The sequence below is a fragment of the Schistocerca serialis genome, chromosome 1 (assembly GCF_023864345.2).
Source record: "Schistocerca serialis cubense isolate TAMUIC-IGC-003099 chromosome 1, iqSchSeri2.2, whole genome shotgun sequence".
In the NCBI taxonomy this organism is placed as follows: Eukaryota; Metazoa; Arthropoda; class Insecta; order Orthoptera; family Acrididae; genus Schistocerca; species Schistocerca serialis.
The window spans coordinates 313,001,087-313,023,721 of record NC_064638.1 but is presented as its reverse complement, the minus strand read 5'-3'; the positions used below and the strand labels follow the sequence as shown (position 1 = coordinate 313,023,721).

The 22,635-nt window shown below is 41.6% G+C and overlaps 1 protein-coding gene across 1 annotated transcript in view; it reads left to right on the top strand.

Annotated features, from left to right (window-relative positions):
* LOC126469952 (lysosomal acid glucosylceramidase-like) overlaps positions 1-22,635 on the top strand; it is a 167,195-nt gene that overhangs the window by 16,448 nt on the left and 128,112 nt on the right. Inside the window, exon 3 of the mRNA XM_050097405.1 lies at positions 15,959-16,097. Within this exon, the coding sequence (XP_049953362.1) occupies positions 15,959-16,097 (139 nt within the window). The remainder of the gene's footprint in view (positions 1-15,958; positions 16,098-22,635) is intronic.

Below are 22,635 nucleotides of genomic sequence, written 5' to 3'. Positions count from 1 at the left end.
ATGGGCATTTCACCATGAAGCTGACATATAATGCTATAAGCAACGTAAAAAGTACATTTTTTGAGGAATAGTTTCTGTAAAATCGTTCGAGAAAGATTGCAGGACGCACCCCTCGATTCTGTCAGCGTAGCTCGTCGCCGACCTGTGCACTGAAGCGGCCAGAGATTGTCTCGTTCATTCCCGCTCACCGTCAGCCGCGGGACCGCAGCCGTCGGCGCTGCCACCCGGCTGCCACTGTATGCTGCCTCATTAGACAACAAGGGGATATTTGTGGCGCTGGTTCAAGTCACCTCACGATGGCCCCCCTGCGCAGTTAGGCCGCTTTCTTCCTGTGCGCATCTGTGAACAAATCAATGAGGATTTGCAGAAAATAAATGCGTGGTGTAATGGCTGGCAGTTATCTCTCAATATTAGTAAGTGTAACCTACTGCGTATAACAAGGCGAAAATCCCCATTAATGTATGAGTACAAAATAAATGATTAGTCTTTGGAAGCGGTAACATCAGTCAAGTATCTGGGTGTGACTATTCGAAATGATCTCAAATGGAATGATCAGATTACACAAGTAACAGGTAAGTCGAGTTCTAGATTGCGGTTTGTTGGTAGAACCCTGAGGCTATGCAGTCCTTCAACAAAGGAAATAACTTACAATACGTTAGCTCGTCCAGTCTTGGAGAATTGTTCGTCTGTATGGGACCCTTACCAGTTGGGTCTGATTCAAGAGACTGAGAAGGTCCAAAGAAGAGCGGCAAGATTCGTGACTGTTACATTTAGCGGTTACATTTAGCGTTACAAATCGCATAGAAACTTTGAAGTGGGACACACTTGCAGATAGAAGACGCGCTAAACAGAAGGGGCTGCTCACTAAATTCCGAAATCCAATCTTCGCCGAGGATGTAGAGCATATATTATTACCACCAACCAACTTTCAAGTCGCGTAATGATGATCATTCAAAGATAAGGGAAATAAGAGCTCGTACTGAGGCGTTCAGACAGTCGTTTTTCCCTCGCGCCATCCACGAGTGGAACAGAGGGGGGGATATGACTTTGGCGCGAATTGTGCCCTCCGCCACACACCGCTTGGTGGCTAGCGGAGTATATATGTAGATGTAGATATAGAATGCGTGTAGTGGGCCGATGCACAGTTGCAAGGAAGAGTGACGCTCCGGCCAATAGCGTCATTCTGCCGCATTTCTCTTTAGAGGGTGCTTCAGGATGTGCGCACAAATTTAGCATCGATTTTCAAGGTAGTTAAGTATGGTGAGTGTATTTAAAAACTCTAACGTTCGTGGCATAAAGCAACCACGACAGGTATTTCGTTAACAAGTGACAGCAATTGTTTTCTGAGCAACTAGTTCTGTCCAGGTGGAGTCATCCCCAGTGTTGGCAGCTAGCACGGTAACCATAGGTTGGGGGCACGAGGGATGGGACAAAGTGCACAGTGGTAACGTACAAAGTATTTGTGGTGTCACCGCCAGACACCACACTTGATAGGTGGTAGTTTTAAATCGGCCGCGGTCCATTAGTACATGTCGGACCCGCGTGTGCCCACTGTGTGATCGCAGACCGAGCGCCACCACAAGGCAGGTCTCGAGATACGGACTAGCACTCGCCCCAGTTGTACGGACGACTTTGCGAGCGACTACACTGACGAAGCCTCGCTCCTTTGCCGAGCAGATAGTTAGAATAGCCTTCAGCTAAGTCCCTGTCTACGACCTAGCAAGGCGCCATTAGCCTTACATAGCAATTGATACTTATCGTATAAAGCATGTCTCATCAAGAACGATGTGTACAACAAGGATGGATTAAAGTTAAGTATTCCAAAAGCTACGTACTTTTCGTTATAGCATTCATTACGTATCCTGTTTCAGACCTCACGCCATCCTTCGTGTGTTTATAGCGTGCATTGCGGTCCCCTCAAATCACACTGTGTCGGCACTTCTGTCGACACATCAGTATTCTCCTCATCTCACTACACAGAACGCATAGTGCAGCCAGCTTTGTTATTTGTACACCATTACAGGCAACTTCGTTTTGGAAGTAGTATGCCGTAGGGTGTAGACCACTGCAGGCACATGGTAGATGCGAACGGTCTGCACATGGTGTGCAAGAGAGAGGGCGAATCAGCTTCGTACAGTTTGCAGGAAGTTGCCGCAGAGGACCGACACTGCACTCACGTTCAGAAAAACAGAACACCTTGAATGACTGGAGGTAGGACGTTCATATTCACAAGGCGTGTACAGTAGAAATGATTAACATTTGAGTCATCTCGCTTTAGCACATGTCGTGTTACCTAGCAGGCACAGGGTCCGCCATGGGCCCTGACAACTTGTTCCATGCGTGATGGCATCGACGTGTATAAGTTGCGAATGGCGTCCTGTGATAAGATATCCATGCTGTATTCACCCGGCTCCAGAGTTCATCATTGGTGACTGGCATTAGGTCACATCGCTGCACCCGTCATTTCATCATATCCCACACAGTTTCAATTGGCAACAAGTCTGGTGGTCTGGCGGACCACGGCAAAAACTTGACATCCAGTGACACCAATAGCGCACGTGTCCTCGCAGCAACATGTGGTCGTGCATTGTCTTGCTGGAAAATATCTGGGGTGTTGTGCAGAAAAGGTATGGCTATGGGTCACACTGATCACAGTCAGCTAACACGCCAACTGTGATGTGTGGTTGTACCCAGTAGCACCCCACACCGTAAGGTCTTGAGTTGGCGCTGTATGTCATGTTCGAATGCAGTCACTGTGATGCCGCTCCCCCTGTCTGCAGCGAACCAAAACGCGGCCATCATTTTCAGACAAACAGAAACTGGATTTGTCTGAAAATGTTTCTGATCCCATTCCTGTCCCCAGTAACGTCGTTCCATACCGCCTTGGCATCTAGCAATTCTCCACATTCGCAATGATAAACGATATCGCGGCGCAACACGACGTACCGGTAAAATTAAACGTATGTATCTGAAAGGTAATGTAACCCCTGATACTGTACGATGTGTTACACTGTTCTACTATTGCGCCAGAGCAGAGGAGGACGCAGATCTGTCCGGTAATGCTATTTGGATGAGGGGCCGATCTTTTCAGGGGGTGGTCTGTGTGGTGCGACCTGACCCATCTAGTGTTTTCAGCTTTCCGTGAATCAGTTTGCACACAACCGTTGCACTACCGAAACACTTCATCCCACACAGGCAGCATTTTCCCGGATGGCTGCATCACATTCTCTCATGCCAACCCGAACGAGGTGACGCAGTGGTTAGCACAATGGACTCGCAATCGGGAGGACGACGGTTCAACCTTCTAATTTGGCTGTGGAATACCAATGAAGTCAACTTTCAGAAAACATGCTGGTGAGCTGCACAGACACTTTACGCACGGGTTTCGTCTGCAGGGAATGTCACAGTCTTTGGTTGACGAACAGAAGTACATCTATACGCTGTACTTTCGAGGCTGCATCTGACTGACCACTCGTGTGACAGGGCGGCTGAGATTTGAATTAGCGTGCCCTTGTGGGCTGAGACATAAAGGGCACTTCTGTTTCGGCTGGTGCTAAATATATCACGTAGAGGATTTTAGGATGCCTGCACTTTTCGTTGTTCTGTTGGTTCAAATCGTCGGCTTTGTCAAATGATTCATTTCGATGGTTTTTTCTATACTGCAACATGCGGGAATTTATGCCGAGGACGTTGCTTGCAAGTGCACTTTAGCGTAATATTTCATTGTATCATTTTTCAGCTTTATAGCTGTGCTTTCTTTGTGATCATTGTTAAATATACTGTTCACAACTAGAGACTATGTTCCGTGTTCAACGAACAACATCGGTTTCCATTAACTCATCCGTGAATTTAGAGAACATCGCTCGCGTTGCTATCCTACTTATTTAGTGTTACTACTGAGATTGGGAATCATATGAGGTTCCTTTTGTTGTAATGTTGATGATATATGGTAATTGTGTTCCACATGGTCCCATGGAGGACGTCTGTAATTTCATTGATAAGCTATCGTGTTGATTTTCTCAAATACTAATCAATAATTTTTTCAATTTCTCTTCAGCTATTTGTAGTTGCTAAGGCACTTATAATTTGTAATTCTTCTTTGTTGAGAGTCCATGTGTTCATTTATTCCTTGTCTAAAGTGGTAATTTACGCGAGCACAGTTAACTGAATACGTTGTACCTTCAGTGGAATTGTTATTAGGACAATTTGCTGTTTGCATATTACATAGTTATATCCTTGCAGGCACATTCCAGCAAGTATAATTCAGTTGTCAGCTGCTGAGAACTTCGAGACACATGCTGATCCTGAGTATACTGAGAGTGACTACTGTAGTGAATGCTTTTTCTAAGTGGAGATGGAGTTATACAACGTGGAGTCAACGTATCTACTGCACGCACACTATCTAAAAGGGGGGTGCAGTATATCTTCACACTGTGTTAACACGTTTGTGTATATTGGCCACAATCATGTACTTCCTTAAAAACATGTTCAAGGCCCACTATCTTTATCATTGAACTCTGAGAGTTTGCCTGTCTCCGAATATCTCAAAAAGGAAGTCAGATCGTATTAATATTCATTCAAGTGTTTGAATCTTTGATAAAAGTGGAATATTTTCAGGGTACTGATACTGAAGTCATATCAGTTATGTATTCAGATTAAATTTAGTAAGTAGTAGAAGGCTTTCACCATTCTCGTGTGACTGCTAAGAGACATAAAGTATCTTCAAGTTCATTGGTATCAAGAATAACATGATTCTTTTCGAGCATCGAGCCGGATGAATTAGTTATTCCAAGAAGATAAGCTAGTTCTTTAGTGTCACCATATGTAGTTCAATGGTGAGTTTCCACAGTCATTTAATTCTTGACCGAGCGAGGTGGCGCAGTGGTTAAGACACTGGACTAGCATTCGGGAGGACGATGGTTCAAACCCGCGTCTGGCCATCCTGATTTAAGTTTCCCGTGATTTCCCTAAATTGTTTCATGCAAATGTTGGAGTGGTTCCTTTGAAAGGGCGCGGTCGACTTCCTTCCCCATCCTTCCCTAATTCGATGTGATCGATGACCTCGCTGTTTGGTCCAGTCCCCCAAACCAAACAACCAGCCAACTTAACTCCGGTAGTGTCTTCCTTGCGCAATTATTTGGGTAACAGAATCCAACGGCACAAGATTTCCGCAATTCAAAATAGCTAGACTTTCGACAGGTGTTGTATAACCAATGAGGTCAGAAATGTGTTAATTGCTATGTTTTCGTAATAGCGAGACTGACTTCTAGAAAAAGGGAGAAGTTTAAGCATTTGTTTATAGGCCTAATATTATCAGGTATCCACAGAGAATATTTTAGAAACAAATATAAATCTCAATCTCATTTACAGTTATTAATATTTTGTACTATATCTAAGTCATGTATTTAGTGTTTTTTCTTTGTTTGTTTAATTCATTAACCTGACGTGTTTCGCTCAGTAATTTAGGCGTCGTCAGAAATCGCTACTGACATCCATAAATCGGTAGTGAAGTTTAGTATGCACAGCTATGAAGCGTCCAGATCATGTGCATATATCGAAAACTTCACTAGGGTCTCTCATTGAACGGACACACGCTTCAGGTGCGAGCACCAAACATAATAAATGATCTGCAGTACTATTAGACAAAATATGATAAGCACAACTGTAGTCAGTTCCAGAATAAAAGCTTCTTCGTCTTTAAATAAGAAATAAAATCAAGTAGATATATTTGATTACATTAAATCTTAAGTAACGACCTATTCGATTTAATATAATGTCGATCTGGAAATAGTATATGAAAAGAATTTATTTAAGTAATTTTTATTAACAGGCACAACTATATTTATGAATTTTGATAACCAGTTTAGATCTTCTTCAACGATTATCTTCAAATCTCTAAAAATTATTTCTATGCACTTTGACACTTAAGATATAAAATATATTCAGTATTCTAGATAATGAGATCATAAATTTCTCGTACTAGTGTGCTCCACATAAGGGTCACGAAATTTCATTATCTTAAAATATTTTCTGTTGTTGTTGTTGTTGTTGTGGTCTTCAGTCCTGAGACTGGTTTGATGCAGCTCCCCATGCTACTCTATACTGTGCAAGCTTCTTCATCTCCCAGTACCTACTGCAACCTACATCCTTCTGAATCTGCTTAGTGTATTGATCTCTTGGTCTCCCTCTACGATTTTTACCCTCCACGCTGCCCTCCAATGCTAAATTTGTGATCCCTTGATGCCTCAAAACATGTCCTACCAACCGATCCCTTCTTCTAGTCAAGTTGTGCCACAAACTTCTCTTCTCCCCAATCCTATTCAATACCTCCTCATTAGTTACGTGATCTACCCACCTTATCTTCAGCATTCTTCTGTAGCACCACATTTCGAAAGCTTCTATTCTCTTCTTGTCCAAACTGGTTATCGTCCATGTTTCACTTCCATACATGGCTACACACCATACAAATACTTTCAGAAACGACTTCCTGACACTTAAATCTATACTCGATGTTAACAAATTTCTCTTCTTCAGAAACGATTTCCTTGCCATTGCCAGTCTACATTTTATATCGTCTCTACTTCGACCATCATCAGTTATTTTATTCCCTAAATAGCAAAACTCCATTACTACTTTAAGTGTCTCATTTCCTAATCTAATACCCTCAGCATCACCCGATTTAATTTGACTACATTCCATTATCCTCGTTTTGCTTTTGTTGATGTTCATCTTATATCCTCCTTTCAAGACACTGTCCATTCCGTTCAACTGCTCTTCCAAGTCCTTTGCTGTCTCTGACACAATTACAATGTCATCGGCGAACCTCAAAGTTTTTACTTCTTCTCCATGAATTTTAATACCTACTCCGAATTTTTCTTTTGTTTCCTTTACTGCTTGCTCAATATACAGATTCAATAACATCGGGGAGAGGCTACAACCCTGTCTCACTCCTTTCCCAACCACTGCTTCCCTTTCATGCCCCTCGACTCTTATAACTGCCATCTGGTTTCTGTACAAATTGTAAATAGCCTTTCGCTCCCTGTATTTTACCCCTGCCACCTTCAGAATTTGAAAGAGAGTATTCCAGTTAAGGTTGTCAAAAGCTTTCTCTAAGTCTACAAATGCTAGAAACGTAGGTTTGCCTTTTCTTAATCTTTCTTCTAAGATAAGTCGTAAGGTTAGTATTGCCTCACGTGTTCCAACATTTCTACGGAATCCAAACTGATCTTCCCCGATGTCCGCTTCTACCAGTTTTTCCATTCGTCTGTAAAGAATTCATTTAGTATTTTGCAGCTGTGACTTATTAAACTGATAGTTCGGTAATTTTCACATCTGTCAACACCTGCTTTTTTTGGGATTGGAATTATTATATTCTTCTTGATGTCTGTGGGTATTTCGCCTGTCTCATACATCTTGCTCACCAGATGGTAGAGTTTTGTCATGACTGGCTCTCCCAAGGCCATCAGTAGTTCTAATGGAATGTTGTCTACTCCCAGGGCCTTGTTTCGACTCAGGTCTTTCAGTGCTCTGTCAAACTCTCCACGCAGTATCTTATCTCCCATTTCATCTTCATCTTCAACTACATCCTCTTCCATTTCCATAATATTGTCCTCAAGTACATCGCCCTTGTATAAACCCTCTATATACTCCTTCCACCTTTCTGCCTTCCCTTCTTTGCTTAGAACTGGGTTGCCATCTGAGCTCTTGATATTCATACAAGTGGTTCTCTTCTCTCCAAAGGTCTCTTTAATTTTCCTGTAGGCTGTATTTATCTTACCCCTTGTGAGACAAGACTCTACATCCTTACATTTGTCCTCTAGCCATCCCTGCTTAGTCATTTTGCACTTCCTGTCGATCTCATTCTTGAGACGTTTGTATTCCTTTTTGCCTGCTTCATTTACTGCATTTTTATATTTTCTCCTTTCATCAATTAAATTCAATATTTCTTCTGTTACCCAAGGATTTCTATTAGCCCTCGTCTTTTTACCTACTTGATCCTCTGCTGCCTTCACTACTTCATCCCTCAAAGCTACCCATTCTTCTTCTACTGTATTTCTTTCCCCCATTCTTGTCGATTGTTCCCTTATGCTCTCCCTGAAACTCTGTACAACCTCTGGTTCTTTCAGTTTATCCAGGTCCCATCTCCTTAAATTCCTGCCTTTTTGCAGTTTCTTTAGTTTCAATCTGCAGTTCATAACCAATAGATTGTGGTCAGAATCCACATCTGCGCCTGGAAATGTTTTAAAATTTAAAACCTGGTTCCTAAATCTCTGTCTTACCATTATGTAATCTATCTGATACCTTTTAGTATCTCCAGGATTCTTCCAGGTATACAACCTTCTTTCATGATTCTTGAACCAAGTGTTAGCTATGATTAAGTTATGCTCTGTGCAAAATTCTACAAGGCGGCTTCCTCTTTCATTTCTTCCCCCCCAATCCATATTCACCTACTATGTTTCCTTCTCTCCCTTTTCCTACTGACGAATTCCAGTCACCCATGACTATTAAATTTTCCTCTCCCTTCACTACCTGAATAATTTCTTTTATCTCGTCATACATTTCATCAATTTCTTCATCATCTGCAGAGCTAGTTGGCATATAAACTTGTACTACTGTAGTAGGCATGGGCTTTGTGTCTATCTTGGCCACAATAATGCGTTCACTATGCTGTTTGTAGTAGCTAACCCACACTCCTATTTTTTTATTCATTATTAAACCTACTCCTGCATTACCCCTATTTGATTTTGTATTTATAACCCTGTAATCACCTGACCAAAAGTCTTGTTCCTCCTGCCACCGAACTTCACTAATTCCCACTATATCTAACTTTAACCTATCCATTTCCCTTTTTAAATTTTCTAACCTACCTGCCCGATTAAGGGATCTGACATTCCACGCTCCGATCCGTAGAATGCCAGTTTTCTTTCTCCTGATAACGACGTCCTCTTGAGTAGTCCCCGCCCGGAGATCCGAATGGGGGACTATTTTACCTCCGGAATATTTTACCCAAGAGGACGCCATCATCATTTAATCATACAGTAAAGCTGCATGTCCTCGGGAGAAATTTTCTGTTAGACAAGTTAATAAAATTATCTGGCGATGGTTAAAACTGCAATAAAAACTACGTTATGTAAAGTGTGCTATATTCTTTCTTTAATATGAGAAATTTAAAGCAAGAGATCTATTTTTGTTTGTTTGTTCAGTGCTAGTCAGTTAAAGTAATCTCTCTAGAACCTAAGATTAGTAATACATGGGCATATTTCTTTCATCCGTTGCTATACAAACCTTTTGAGGCGTTATCCCATAGCTCATAGTTCAAGTTTATTAGAGTTACAAGGAAATAACAGTGAGTTGCACGCAAATAAAACAGTTTTGGTAATATTTGTGTTTAAAAGAGCTCTTGCTCCATAGTTTCATCTATTTTCTGCAATTCATTTTCGTGAACCACCACTGAAATTAACCATGTTTTTTTTCTGCTGCACCTACATAATTGTATCCAGAATGAGATTTTCACTCTGCAGCGGATTGTGCGCTGATATGAAACTTCCTGGCAGATTAAAACTGTGTGCCCGACCGAGACTCGAACTCGGGACCTTTGCCTTTCGCGGGCAAGTGCTCTACCAACTGAGCTACCGAAGCACGACTCACGCCCGGTACTCACAGCTTTACTTCTGCCAGTACCTCGTCTCCTACCTTCCAAACTTTACAGCAGCTCTCCTGCGAACCTTGCAGTACTAGCTCTCCTGAAAGAAAGGATATTGCGGAGACATGGCTTAGCCACAGCCTGGGGGATGTTTCCAGAATGAGATTTTACATAATTGTAATTTACCTAGTTTTTGTAGCTGTTAATCTAAGGAGCACCACTTTTACTCAGAGATGAAAGTAATATTCAGTATTTAAACGATTTGTGAACATAACCAGATGCCTATAAATAATTCTGAGTGCAGGTAGTGGGATGTTTATCAAGCGTTCCCCCTTTGAATCTCCCACACTGAATTTAATACTGTTTTTTTTTTTTCATTTGGTGGAGAATTTACCAGAAAATATTAGTTCGTTCGTGTAGTTAATATCAGCTGTTGGTGCTGCCTGGGTTCACGATCCATAAACTATGATGTTTTCATTTTATTGTTGTTTGTTGCCTTTACTAAGCCGAGGAGCTACGGGCAAACATTGCACTAGACATGACGACATCCTTCTGCCTATATTTCAAAGCTCAACGGAGAAGTTCCCTAAAATTCTGTTGACAACGGGCAACATTTCCCTCGACAAGGATGTCCCGATAATCCTCTTTTGAGGACAGAAGTGGTCGCCGTTGAGAAGAGGCCCATAGTGGTTTTTTTTGTAGTGAATAGAGCCCTGTCACGCCAACAAGATGCCAACTCAGATACAGTTGTTACCGCCAGACTCAAAACTGAGCCCCTTCCATCAGCAGAGGACACAGCCCTCCCCCCTCACCAACAAAACTGTTGTCAGCCACATAATATATAACAGTCAGGTCTAAGACGATCATACTATTTAACAAAATCTCGCTTAATAGTTTTTTCACTTAATCTGCGCCAAACACACTATCAGCTGACAACTTAGGAAAAGTAGGAGAAAAGAATTGTGTTCCGCAGTGTTTTGCGCTTTAATGCATTTTGCGTTAAAGTATTAAACTAATTTTGTTCACTACTGCTAGCTCACAGCATTCTTTAAATATTCTAATATTATTTCTCCACTACCGAATAGCACAGTAGGCAGTTCAGCTGAAGAAAAATAGACGTCTCTAAAAAGGGTGATCAAGGAATTTGGACAGACAAACGCAGGTATAAGGAAACTGACTACGAAGAAACCGTGGGTAACAGAAAGAATTCTTCAACTGACCGACGAAAGGAGAAGTACAAAAATGTTCAAGGAAAGACGGGACTACAGCAGCATAAGTCACTAAGTGATAAAGTAATCAGGAAGTGCAGGGAAGGAAAGGCGAAATGATTGCAGGAAAAATGTGAATAATTCCAAAAAGGAACTGTCGTTGAAGCATTGATTCGGCGTATAGAGAAGTCAGAACAACAGCAACGAAATCAAAGGCGTCAACATGAAGAGTGCGATGAGAACTTCAGCGTGAAACGCAGAATAGGGAGAGGATATCTGGAAAGAGTAGAAAGAGTAGATTAAAGCCTGTACGAGAGGGAGGACTTGTCTCATGATGTGACGGAACATGAAATGGAGTCAATACGACAGACATAAGGGATCCAATATTTGATTCGGAGCTGAACAGAGCTTTGGAAGACTTGCGATCAAATAAGGCATTTAAATAACATTTCATTACAATTTCTATAACGGAAGAAAGTTGCAACCAAACAACTATTCAAGTTGCTGTGTAGAAACTCTGAGACTGAAGACGTACCACCAAACTTTCGGGAAAAAATCGTCGACACCGTCCTGAATATATCAAGGGCAGATAATTGTGGAAACCATCCCACAGTCAGTTTAACAGTTCACGCATCCAAACCGCTGACAAGAATAGTATACAGATGAAAGGAAAAGAAAATTGAGGCTGTGTTAGATGACTACCTGTTTGGCTTTAGGAAAGGTAAAGTGGTCAGTGGGTCAGTTTTAATGTTGTGCTTGATAGTGGAAGCAAGATTTTAAAAAATTCAAGATGCGTTCATAAGATTTGTGGACGCTGAAAAAACGTTAGACAATATAAAATGGTGCAAGACTTCAGAAATTCTGAGAAAACCATAAGTAAGCTATAGAGAGAGGCAGGTAATATGTACAAGAACCAAGATGGAAAAATGAGAGTGGAAGACTAGAAACGAAGTACTGGAATTAACAAGGGTGTAAGACAGGGATGGAGTCATTCGTTCCTATTGTTCAGCCTATTCACCGAAGCAACAATAATGGAAATTAGAAAAACTTTCAAGAGGGTGAAAAGATATCAGTTGAAGAATTGGTATTGTCAGTGGAAGTGAAGATAAATTACAAGACCTGTTGACGGTAATGAACGGTCTAATGAATACATAATGCAGACTGAGAGTAAATCGAAGAAAGACGAAAATAATGAGAACGAGCGGAAATGAAATTAGCCATCTAATTAACATAAAAACTGGTGACAAAGAATTCTGCAACCTTGGAAGTAAAATAACACATGACGGCCGAAGCAAGCAGGACATAAAAAGCAGAATAGTTCAGAAAAAGAGAGCACTCCTGGTCAAGTGATAAGTCTTGATGGGAGGATGAAATTTCTAAGAATGTACGTTTGGAGTGCAGCATTGCATGGCAGTGAATCGTGCCCTGGAATAGGAGAGAAACGAAGCGTTCCAGATATGGTGATAAAGAAGGATGTTTGAAATAAAAGTGGACTGATAAGAGAGGAATGTTCTTCGTAGAATAAGACAATAAGAATGGGCAGGATAGCTGGACATCAAGGAACAACTTCCGTGGTACTAGAGGTAGTGCAGATGGAAGAATCGGAACGGAAAGACAGAGAGTGGAATTCATACGCCAAAAAATTGAGGACGTAGGGCGGAACTGCTTCTCTGAAATGAAGAGGCTGGCGCAGGAGGCGGAAACAGTCGAAAACTGGTACATGATATTTTATTGTAACTACACTCAAATGTAATTTCTTAAATTTACAACATAGATGTGATTAATTAATATACGAAATCATCGAATTTAGCGGAAGGTCTTCAATTTAGCTAGAAATCGCCAACTTGCATGTTCACGCCGTTGATTCTTTACTCACTTAACTTCTCAGCAGACCTCACGATATTGAGAGGACTACGGTGCAAGCCCACCTAGCCCACAAAAAAACTGACCGACCGCTATCGAACCCGATACGGCAACATTAAGGTCAATGACGCTACCCACTCTATTAGGGAGACTTTCTACGAATGTGCAAAATCCTCTGTTACGAACTGTGTATCTTGTCCGACTTATGTTATGTTAACCGGGGAACTAGAAACGACGGAGAGGCTTCGTCCCCACCGCAGCCGCAGTAGTCCGCAACCCCACTACGACTACTGCAGTCCACTTCACCCCTCCGCCGCCCCACACCGAACCCAGGGTTATTGTGCGGTTCAGCCCCCAGTGGACCCCCCCAGGGAACGTCTCATACCAGACGGTTGTAACCCATATGTTTGCGTGGTAGAGCAATGGTGGTGTACGCGTACATGGAGAACTTGTTTGTGCAGCAATCACCGACATTGTGCAGCTGAGGCGGAATAAGGGGAACCAGCCCGCATTTGCCGAGGGAGATGGAAAACCGCCTAAAAACCATCCACAGACTGGCCGGCTCATGTGACCTCGACATAAATCCGCCGGTCGGATTCGTGCCGGGGACCGGCGCTCCTTCCCGCCCGGAAAGCCGTGCGTTAGACCGCACGGCCAACCGGGCGGGCTCCTGTCCGACTTACTTGTATTAGTCAATCGGCGTCGTTTCTGCGTTCAATGGTGTCGATGTAATCGACTCGCAGACACTTTGATTGTATCCTCAGCGTTAACATGTTTTGCTCCAAAACATGTAATTATTTACTGTCTCTTTTTCTTCTGCCTCCTGTCCTCTGCCCCGTGTGCTAGGTAACGTACGAAATGGCGTTCTTTTAAAAAGCAAAAGACATTAAATTTTCAGACTTAATATTCCAGACAAAACAATTCTATACGTGCCAGGCAAGTGCAGTAGATTGCGTGCCGTTTACTGCACTGAGTTACGAAGCAACCAGAACGACATTGAAACACCGAAGTAAAAATGAAATGTTACAGAGTCAGAATGAAATTGTTACACATAAGATAACCAAACAGCCACATTTTCCTCTCTAACGGCTACGACATCGACGGGATGTTAACGTTAGCTCTTGTTTCATTCTTTCACTGACTGTCAGACTAAACATATTATTCAACGGACCACTTATACTTTCCTATACCGGAAGGGAAACAACGAATAATCCATTGAAAGAAACATTTTAATTTTCACATGAGAGGGTAACATTGGTTAACTGCGTCTCATTTTAAAGTTTCAGGTTACAAACATTGCTCAGTGTTACGACCATCTGCTTACACGGCAGCCTGGACCCACACTAGAAATTGTTCGCAACACTTTCGAACGTTGGTCGATGGCGTGTTCAGCCGTCGCGACACAATTTGAAGATCGTACACTGCGTCCAGCATTGTCAGCCACGGCAACAGTGACTGCTTCAACAATTTGTGACACAGTTGGTCTTCGGCGTCTCCTGGAGCAATTACCAAATCGCCAGTTAAATCGAACTTCCGAATCACGTTCTTCAACCCCGGTGCGGAAAGAGAGCCTCTCCGTATTCCTTTAATGCATCGGTAGTCGCGAGGAACAGGAGCACTAATTCTGTTGTTTTGATCAAACAACTTCACGAGTAAAGCCTTGCTCGCCTTGTTCGTATCCATATTGACTGTCAGCAACTGCAATGCACACTGACGCTGGTGTTCCGATCCTACCTCGACGTACCAGTACCGGCGCCTAACCCCAAGTTATGACACAAACGCTACCCATAACGCAAATCCTGCAGTGCACAATCTGAAGATCATTCCTACAAAGTTGGGTAGCCGTACGGTGAATGGTTTTCCGTCTACACTGGCTCAAATAGCAAAAATTTATTACGAAAACCATGAATTAAAAAATGAACCAATCTATGTGGCAAAAAGGAAATTATTTTTGCTGAGCAGAATGTGACTGTTAATTTCCCGTAATCTTTCTCTGACTGTTTGAAGTAAACAATATCTAACTGAACGAGTTTCATTACCGAAGAACTGTTGTTAGTTTAGTCCTCCGTAAGAACAGGAAGGCCGGAAAGCGTCTGGAACCGCGCGATCGCTACGGTCGCAGGTTCCAATCCTGCCTCGGGCATGGATGTGTGTGATGTCCTTAGGTTAGTTAGGTTTAAGTAGTTCTAAGTTCTAGGGGACTGATGACCTCAGATGTTAAGTCCCATAGTGCTCAGAGCCATTTGAACCATTTTTTAGGCCGGTAAGAGAAACACGGGTTAGATAACAGTTCACAATTATACGTTTAAATATTGCATGTTTTCTGCCAATTACGTTGTGATTAAGCTTTACCTTATTGTGTAACCCTTACGATATGCTGTTAAGGAAATAAGCTCCCTTTTTTAATGTTTGACTTTTAATCACTTGTGTACATGTGATTATTACGAAGGCTTTTCCGGCGTAATAATTGATAATATTCTTCTCGGGTGTGCAGCTGGATCATAACGTCATCTTGACACAATATTTCCGCGGTCCAACTGACCGCCATCTTCAGGTGAGAGTGCTGGTACACGATCTCGCCGGAACTGACTTCTCAGCGCAAGCGGCGGCCCCTATATAGGCCACAGAAAGGCCCACAACTCGTGCGCGAGAAGGTGCCGTAACTGTCCTCTAGCTCAAGTAAACATACAGCGCCGCCAGTGGTGGAAACAGGAAAATCGAGATATCGCTATCAGAAATTAAAAATTGTTGCCCCTGCATCTTGGTATTGGGACTGTTTTTTAAAAGAATCCATAGAGCTTCGTTTATCTGAAAATCTTATTAATAGAGACAAAGGTTACCTTTTAAGTAAGACTTGGAACCCAGTGTTATCACACATTAAAAAACAACGGTCTGTGTTTCGATCGTAGGAATAATTTTTAATTTTTGATAGCGATATCTCGATTTCGGCTGTTTCCACCACTGGCGGCTCGGTACGTTTACTTGAGCTAGAGAACAGTTACAGCACCTTCTCACGCACGCGTTGTGGGTCTTCTGCGGCCTATATAGGGGCCGCCGCTTGCGCTGAGTAGTCAGTTCCGGGGAGATCGTGGACCAGCACTCACACCTGAAGATGGCGGCCAGTTGGACAGCGGAAATATTGTGTCAAGATGACGTTATGATCCGGCTGCACGCCCGAGAAGAATATTATCACTTGTGTACGTATTGTACATATGTCTGAACGTGCACCGTGTTTGTGTTGCAGCCGGCGACACGGAGGCGGTCCTGTCGGTGAACCGCTCGGTGCGGTACCAGGAGGTGCACGGTTTCGGCGGCGCCATGACCGACGCGGCGGGTCTCAACATGGCGTCGCTCAGCGACGCTGCGCGGGAGAACCTGCTCAGGTGCGTACTCAGCAAAACCAGCGGCAGCGGGGAGGTACCGCGCTGGTGTCCTTCTCATTCACATGATTGTTTTGCCTCGTCTTTTGGTTGTAACACTCTTTAAAAATATCCAAGTGTAACGTCCTTTAAAACTATGTTTTAGTGTAAAATTCTTTAAGAAAATATATTTTGTGCTATCCAAATTTACTGTGTGTTGTGTTGTTTAGAAAATGGTGTGCTTAATCAGTTTTACTGAAATCCAAAGAAAAATTAAACAGCTTAATCTGGAAAACCAGTATGTAATGCCTATCCGGGCGGGAAGGAGCGCCTGGTCCCCGACACGAATCCGCCCGGCAGACCGGCCAGTCTGTGGAAGGTTTTTAGGCGGTTTTCCATCTGCCTCGGCGAATGCCGGCTGGTTACCCTTATTTCGCCCCAGTTACACTATGTCGGCGATTGCTGTGCAAACAAGTTCTCCACGTACGCGTACACCACCATTACTCTACCACGCAAACATAGGGGCTACACTCGTCTGGTGTGAGACGTTCCCTGAGTGGGTCCACCGGGGGCCGAACCGCACAATAACCCTGGGTTCGGTGTGGGGCGGCGGAGGGGTGAAGTGGACTGCGGTACTCGTCGTGGGGTTGTGGACCATTGCGGCTGCGGCTGGGAAGGTGCCTCTCCGTCGTTTCTACGTCCCCGGTTAACATACAGTACAATACAATACAATGTAATGCCTATAACGAAAGTCTCGTAAGCACCGACTTCTATGGCCCTGTGCAATAAACTGATAAAATTCCCTATGAAAATAAACAATGAAATACATTGTCCTTAGCTCTTGAGTCGCAATGGATGTAACCTTGGTATTCCGTTCTCTCCACAGTAGGCATACAAAATATTCAATCTTGCCTCAGCGGAGTGCAATACCGGCTGTAAAATAGCTTCATACAAATAATGTGAGTAGATTAGTTGATAATGAGTAACCTTGCAAACGTTCAGTGATAATTTTGGATACTGGTTCAGCGCTGTGCAATGCTGCCTGCATTGAAACTGTTACAAACATCAGTACTTTTCTGATTCTGGCACATTAATATTTTTTCTGACTGGCTGAAAAATCATTTCTTTAAAAAAATAGTCATTGGATCTAAACAAACACCACATGCAAGAGGATGAGATACTGATAACAGCATATGCTAAGATCGCATTCTTTAATTCGAAAATTGTATTGAAAATAAAGCTTCTCCTTCATAAAATCTGATATGAAACATTTTGCGTTTACTTCAAAATCAGTGAACTTCTCAACTGTTCTGCAATTCTCACTTACTGAGGTAGTTAACAATACTTGAATAGTAACATGACAAATGGTCTTGCATCGATTCACAAAATAGATCCCAAAGTTAACTTGTCTGTATCAGGATTACAAAACACACAAAATGTTACAAATCGGGTATACCTAATTAACCTATACATTAAATCTGAAGGCAAATACTTGGTTCCTACAATGAAGGGTCAGTACTGTAAAATTAGCAAGATCCACATTGCGTTGCTGCATACTTAAAACCAAATAAACAAAATTTCAGTACCTTACAAAACTGTATTACGCTGTGTCCATAGGCCAACAGCTAAATTCTCACAGATAGCCACTAGCTTTAAGTCTTTCATCCTACCTGCGACAGAGAGCAACACTGACTGCTACTGCATTCTGCGCGCCCCTACTTACAATCGATTCTGCCGCTCAGGCAACATCTTTTCTTCAGTGGTGTCAAAGATATAATCTCTTCTACATGTGATAACCTTTACACGCCATTTTTCATGAAATATAGTACAAAATCAGGCTCCACGTATAAGTGGGTCCGTCGCACGGTTAATACCGTTAATACCATAAAACTCAATAACGGAAAGCGGAACATAATCTAGCAGTGCTGCGTTCGATCGTGTAACACGTTTATAGCGATGAAACAATGCAAGTTTTCTGAGGAAATGACTGCCAAGATTTACCTGAACATTGATGAAAACCTTCTGGTGTAAGAATCTTCGGCACTTGAAATATTTAAGCACGTATGCCGTATTGAAATTAGCGAGTTGACGCAGCATCTAAGAGATTAGCTCGTACTCAAGGATTTTTTATCCACGTTTTCCGAGATTTCCTTGAGTCATAAGTTTGGGATGAGCTCACAATCTCATTCAATTAAACTAGTGCTCTGATCATAAGATCTCCATACCAACGCCACTTCACAAGGTACCCTTGCTACGTTTCTTCCTCAAATTTTTCTCAGTTACACTCTTTGCTTCTAAGGGAACTACGTTAACGATTTTAGAACTACAAGAACTTTGTTTCCTAAATCAGACACGTACCTGTAACCAATGACTAGTCTTTTGAAAATCCACGACGCAGCGAAAAGAACGGAAAATAGATTTAAACGCTCTGTCGACGTCAATGTGGTGAAATCTTACGGAAATAACAGTGCTGGCATTCCAAAATTGCTAGATATGAATAGAAGTCCATAATGTTAAACAACGAGCTGTTTCTATTAGCAAGCCAAATCTCAAGAATAAGTTAAAATACATACTTTTGTACCTAACCTCTATCTCTGAGCGGTGATGACAATTCCATTCTGACGCTTTAAACAATAATTTTTTAAAGAAATTTTCTGTATCCTGTTACCAGACCAAGAGAGGCAGCTTCTCTTATGACTTAGTAACACGCTGATTTTAAACAATACGGCACTTAGACACGCTTAGATCGTTGACTGTCACATTGCATCGTGCGAGATCTTATTCTCCTGTTGATCCGAAGGACAGCACGTCTTGTGATTCCAGCTGCGTACCCATGTCGGTCGATGCGCAGCACGCTCCAGACAGCACACCCATGTTGCCGCGTATCTGTTGCTGTTTCTGTATTGTAGTAGGTGGCGTACCTGTGAAGAGTGTTTTGAGGTGAAAATTGAATAGTTGCAGGAAGTTCATAAAACTGCGTGGCAAGCAAGCACCGGCGTTCTGACCACAGATGAGCCAGTCGGACCCGACCGACCGCCGTGTCGTCCATCAGTCAATGGCGTCACGTGGGTGGGGTCTGGAGGAGTGGTGGTCAGTGTACCACACCTCCGGCCGTTGCGGCTTTGCAGACCTGGTGCCACTACTATTAGTGCACACTGTTCCAGTCCTCCCACCAAGGAAAAAAATCCCTGCCAGTATCGGGAATCAAACCCGGATCCTCTGCATGGGAATTAGCCCCACTGACTACTCGGCTACGGAGGTGGACAACATTGTGTGTGTGCGTGGGGGGGGATCGAAGAACAACTGTTTAATAAATCGCATGGGCACTCTTACCGGTTTAGATAATAAGTTGTAAAAAATATGTAATTAAAGCAACCAACCAACCTGTACTCATTGCTGTGGCTCTTAAAGTAGCAGTTGTGTTTTACTAAACATAAATCGTTTTTTGATACTAAATCACGTTGGGTCCATGGTATTCCAATGTCTTTCTAGCCATTCCTAACTATGACAGTTCATCTCAATGATATTCCTAACAACAGTAATACTCCAGAAAGAAATTTTCACTCTACAGCGGAGTGTGCACTGTGCGTAACTTCCTGGCAGATTAAAACTGTGCGGTAGACCAGAAGTCGAACATGAACATTCATCTTTGATGGACTATAGCTTCACAAATTAACCTACCCACGCACAACCAACCACCCGCCCTCATAGCTTAGTTACCGCTAGTACCTCGTCTTTTACCTTCCATACATCACAGAAGTTGCGGGACTACCACTCTTGGAGGAAATGATAGTGTGTAAAATGGCTTTACCACAGTCTACACAGTTTACATATTACATACGTAATTTATATGCATGATGCATTAAAGTAATAAAATTGACAATATAAAGTGGTTAAAATGGTACCATCATTTGGACGAAACAGTCGTGATGACATGAGTAAATATGACTCACGATCTGCTAAAAATTTTGATCCTGTATGATTTTAATATAGTGGTATCTGATACTCCTCAAGAGAGAATATTATAATTATAGCAGTGTATTTATTGTTACTTTTACTACGAGACACCCTGAGTGCAACGCGTTCTTGCTTGAGTTTGGGATTCATTATGATATTTTTTGGGAAATACGAATACGCTTATTTCAATGCTTTCCCACGTTTATTATTCAAAAGTATTCGACCATATCACCAACCATATATTCTTTTACCCGGGAGAAACAGATTATACTTTTTACAACTTCAGGTAGAACTAATAAGCAGCAACGAATAGTAACCGTTCTTTCATACGCTACGAACAGCCCTAATAATATCTCTGACTCAGAGGTGTCGTTGTACATACGATTACACAGAAGGAAATATTGTATGTTTTTCAAATATTTAATAAAGCTTTAATTTGTATTTCTAAATTAAAACATCTCTGTTTACTGTAACCTGCCTACTTACTCGTATTATACTTTAAATATTATTACCTCTTTCAAGTAATTATGTTGACTTTAAAATTGTAAAAAGTGGCAAGAGACATGACTTCCTCTAGCTACATTTACGAAGTAAGTTATGCTAGACCACTGCAGCTTAATTCAGCAAAATGGATTATACAACGATTATCGTTGAGTTGAGTCATTGTCATATAGTCATCCCACTACTTCTCTTCTAATATATCCAAACTAAGATTACTCATCATAAAAAATGAAACACAAATCGTATTTGGTCCTACTTGATAATGTCAATTCAAAAAATTTAAAAAAATATAAAGTTGATGTAGACGGCGGCAGCTTTTGTCCTCCAGATTATTTCTTTTGTCAACACACCTCGTTCAGTCACTTACAATACATACAACATAATAATTCCACTATAATTAACGTACATTATCTATACTACAATATAAAGATAAGTCCTACTTTAACGTTGGTACCAAAAATATCGAGTAGTTCTTGATCGATTTAGTTTAGATTTTTACACGAAACTCTAATAAACATTCCGGCGGACATAAGCGAAAGGTTTCTCGCAAAATTATCAGGAACTTCATGACTGATTTACTTCAGATTTTTACAGGATACACTAACGTAAGTTCGGATAGGTATAGGCCACATACTTTTTTATATGTACAGCATATAAACATATATATAGAATTTATACTTCTAAATGAAGAGAGCCGCGCGGGATTAGCCGAGGGGTCGAAGGCGCTGCAGTCAGACTGTGCGGCTGGTCCCGGCGGAGGTTCGAGTCCTCCCTCGGGCCTGAGTGTGTGTGTTCGTCCTGAGGATAATTTAGGAAAAGTTGTGTGTAAGCTTAGGGACTGATGACCTTAGCAGTTAAGTCCCATAAGATTTCACACACATTTGAACATTTTTTTAAATGAAGAGAACTCGTAGTTTCAGATTGTTACCAATAATCTCGGAGAGTTTTAACGATTTACTTCAGATATTTACAGGATAGTGTAATAAACATTTGGACGCACATAGGCTACATAATTTTAAATAGATATGGTATATAAGTATATATTTACTATGTAAATCGGAAAGGTTCTTAGCAAAAATATAAAAAGTTCATAACCGATTTACTTCAGGTTTTTACACGATATCCTAATAAATGTACAGTGGGATATACGCTACATATTTTTTAACACATATGATACATAGGTATGCGTATTCTATCCAAATGAAATAGGTTATTACCGAAATATAGAGAATTTCTTGATTTATTTGAAATTTTCACCCAATAGTGTAATAAACTTTTCGACGGACATATGCCACAATTTTGTAATATATACATACTACGCAAAAGAAAATCGTTGTTATCAAAAATCTTGAAAAGTAATTGACCGATTTTCTTCGAATTTTTACACAATACTCTGATAAACTTGCAGGAGGACGTAGGCTTCAATTATTAATATATATGGTATTTAAATGTATATACTACATAAAGGGAAAATAGTTGGCAAAAATCTCGGAAAGTTCATGACTAAATCGTTCCAAATTTTTACACTATACTCTAATAAACGTATGAACAGGCATAGACTATATATAGGAGATGAGAGGGGTCAGGAAGAGATGGACAGGGAGAATGGGGAGACAGAATTAAGACGAACATCCAGTTCCCATACGCATTTAACAGTTGCCAAACATTGCTGGATTCACTAGTAAGGTATAAATTTATCTAGTAGTAAACTCTTCTGAGTGATGGAAATGTACTAACAACACGCACTGAGATGAGCGCTACAAAGTGGTATTTTTTCAGTAGTTCAGTCCGTAGAGCGATTGGTTTCGAAAAGCAAAGGTTCTCGGTTCCAGTTCCAGTCTGCTAGATACAATGTGCCAGGAAGTTTCAGAAATAGTATTGACAGAAACTCTCATTTTTAAAAAGTGTTGTGCAGTATGATGACACAAAATATTATAACGCGTCTGCACTTCATACCTGCCAGTTATCTCTGGTGAAATTTAAAGCCAGGAAAATTTGCCACTGCACTCATTGAGAGTAATTGCCTCTTTCAGTCTCTTAAGGGCTAGTCATTGTACGGTCGCCATAAGACGTACACTATGCTGTATGATGACGACCCCCTCTC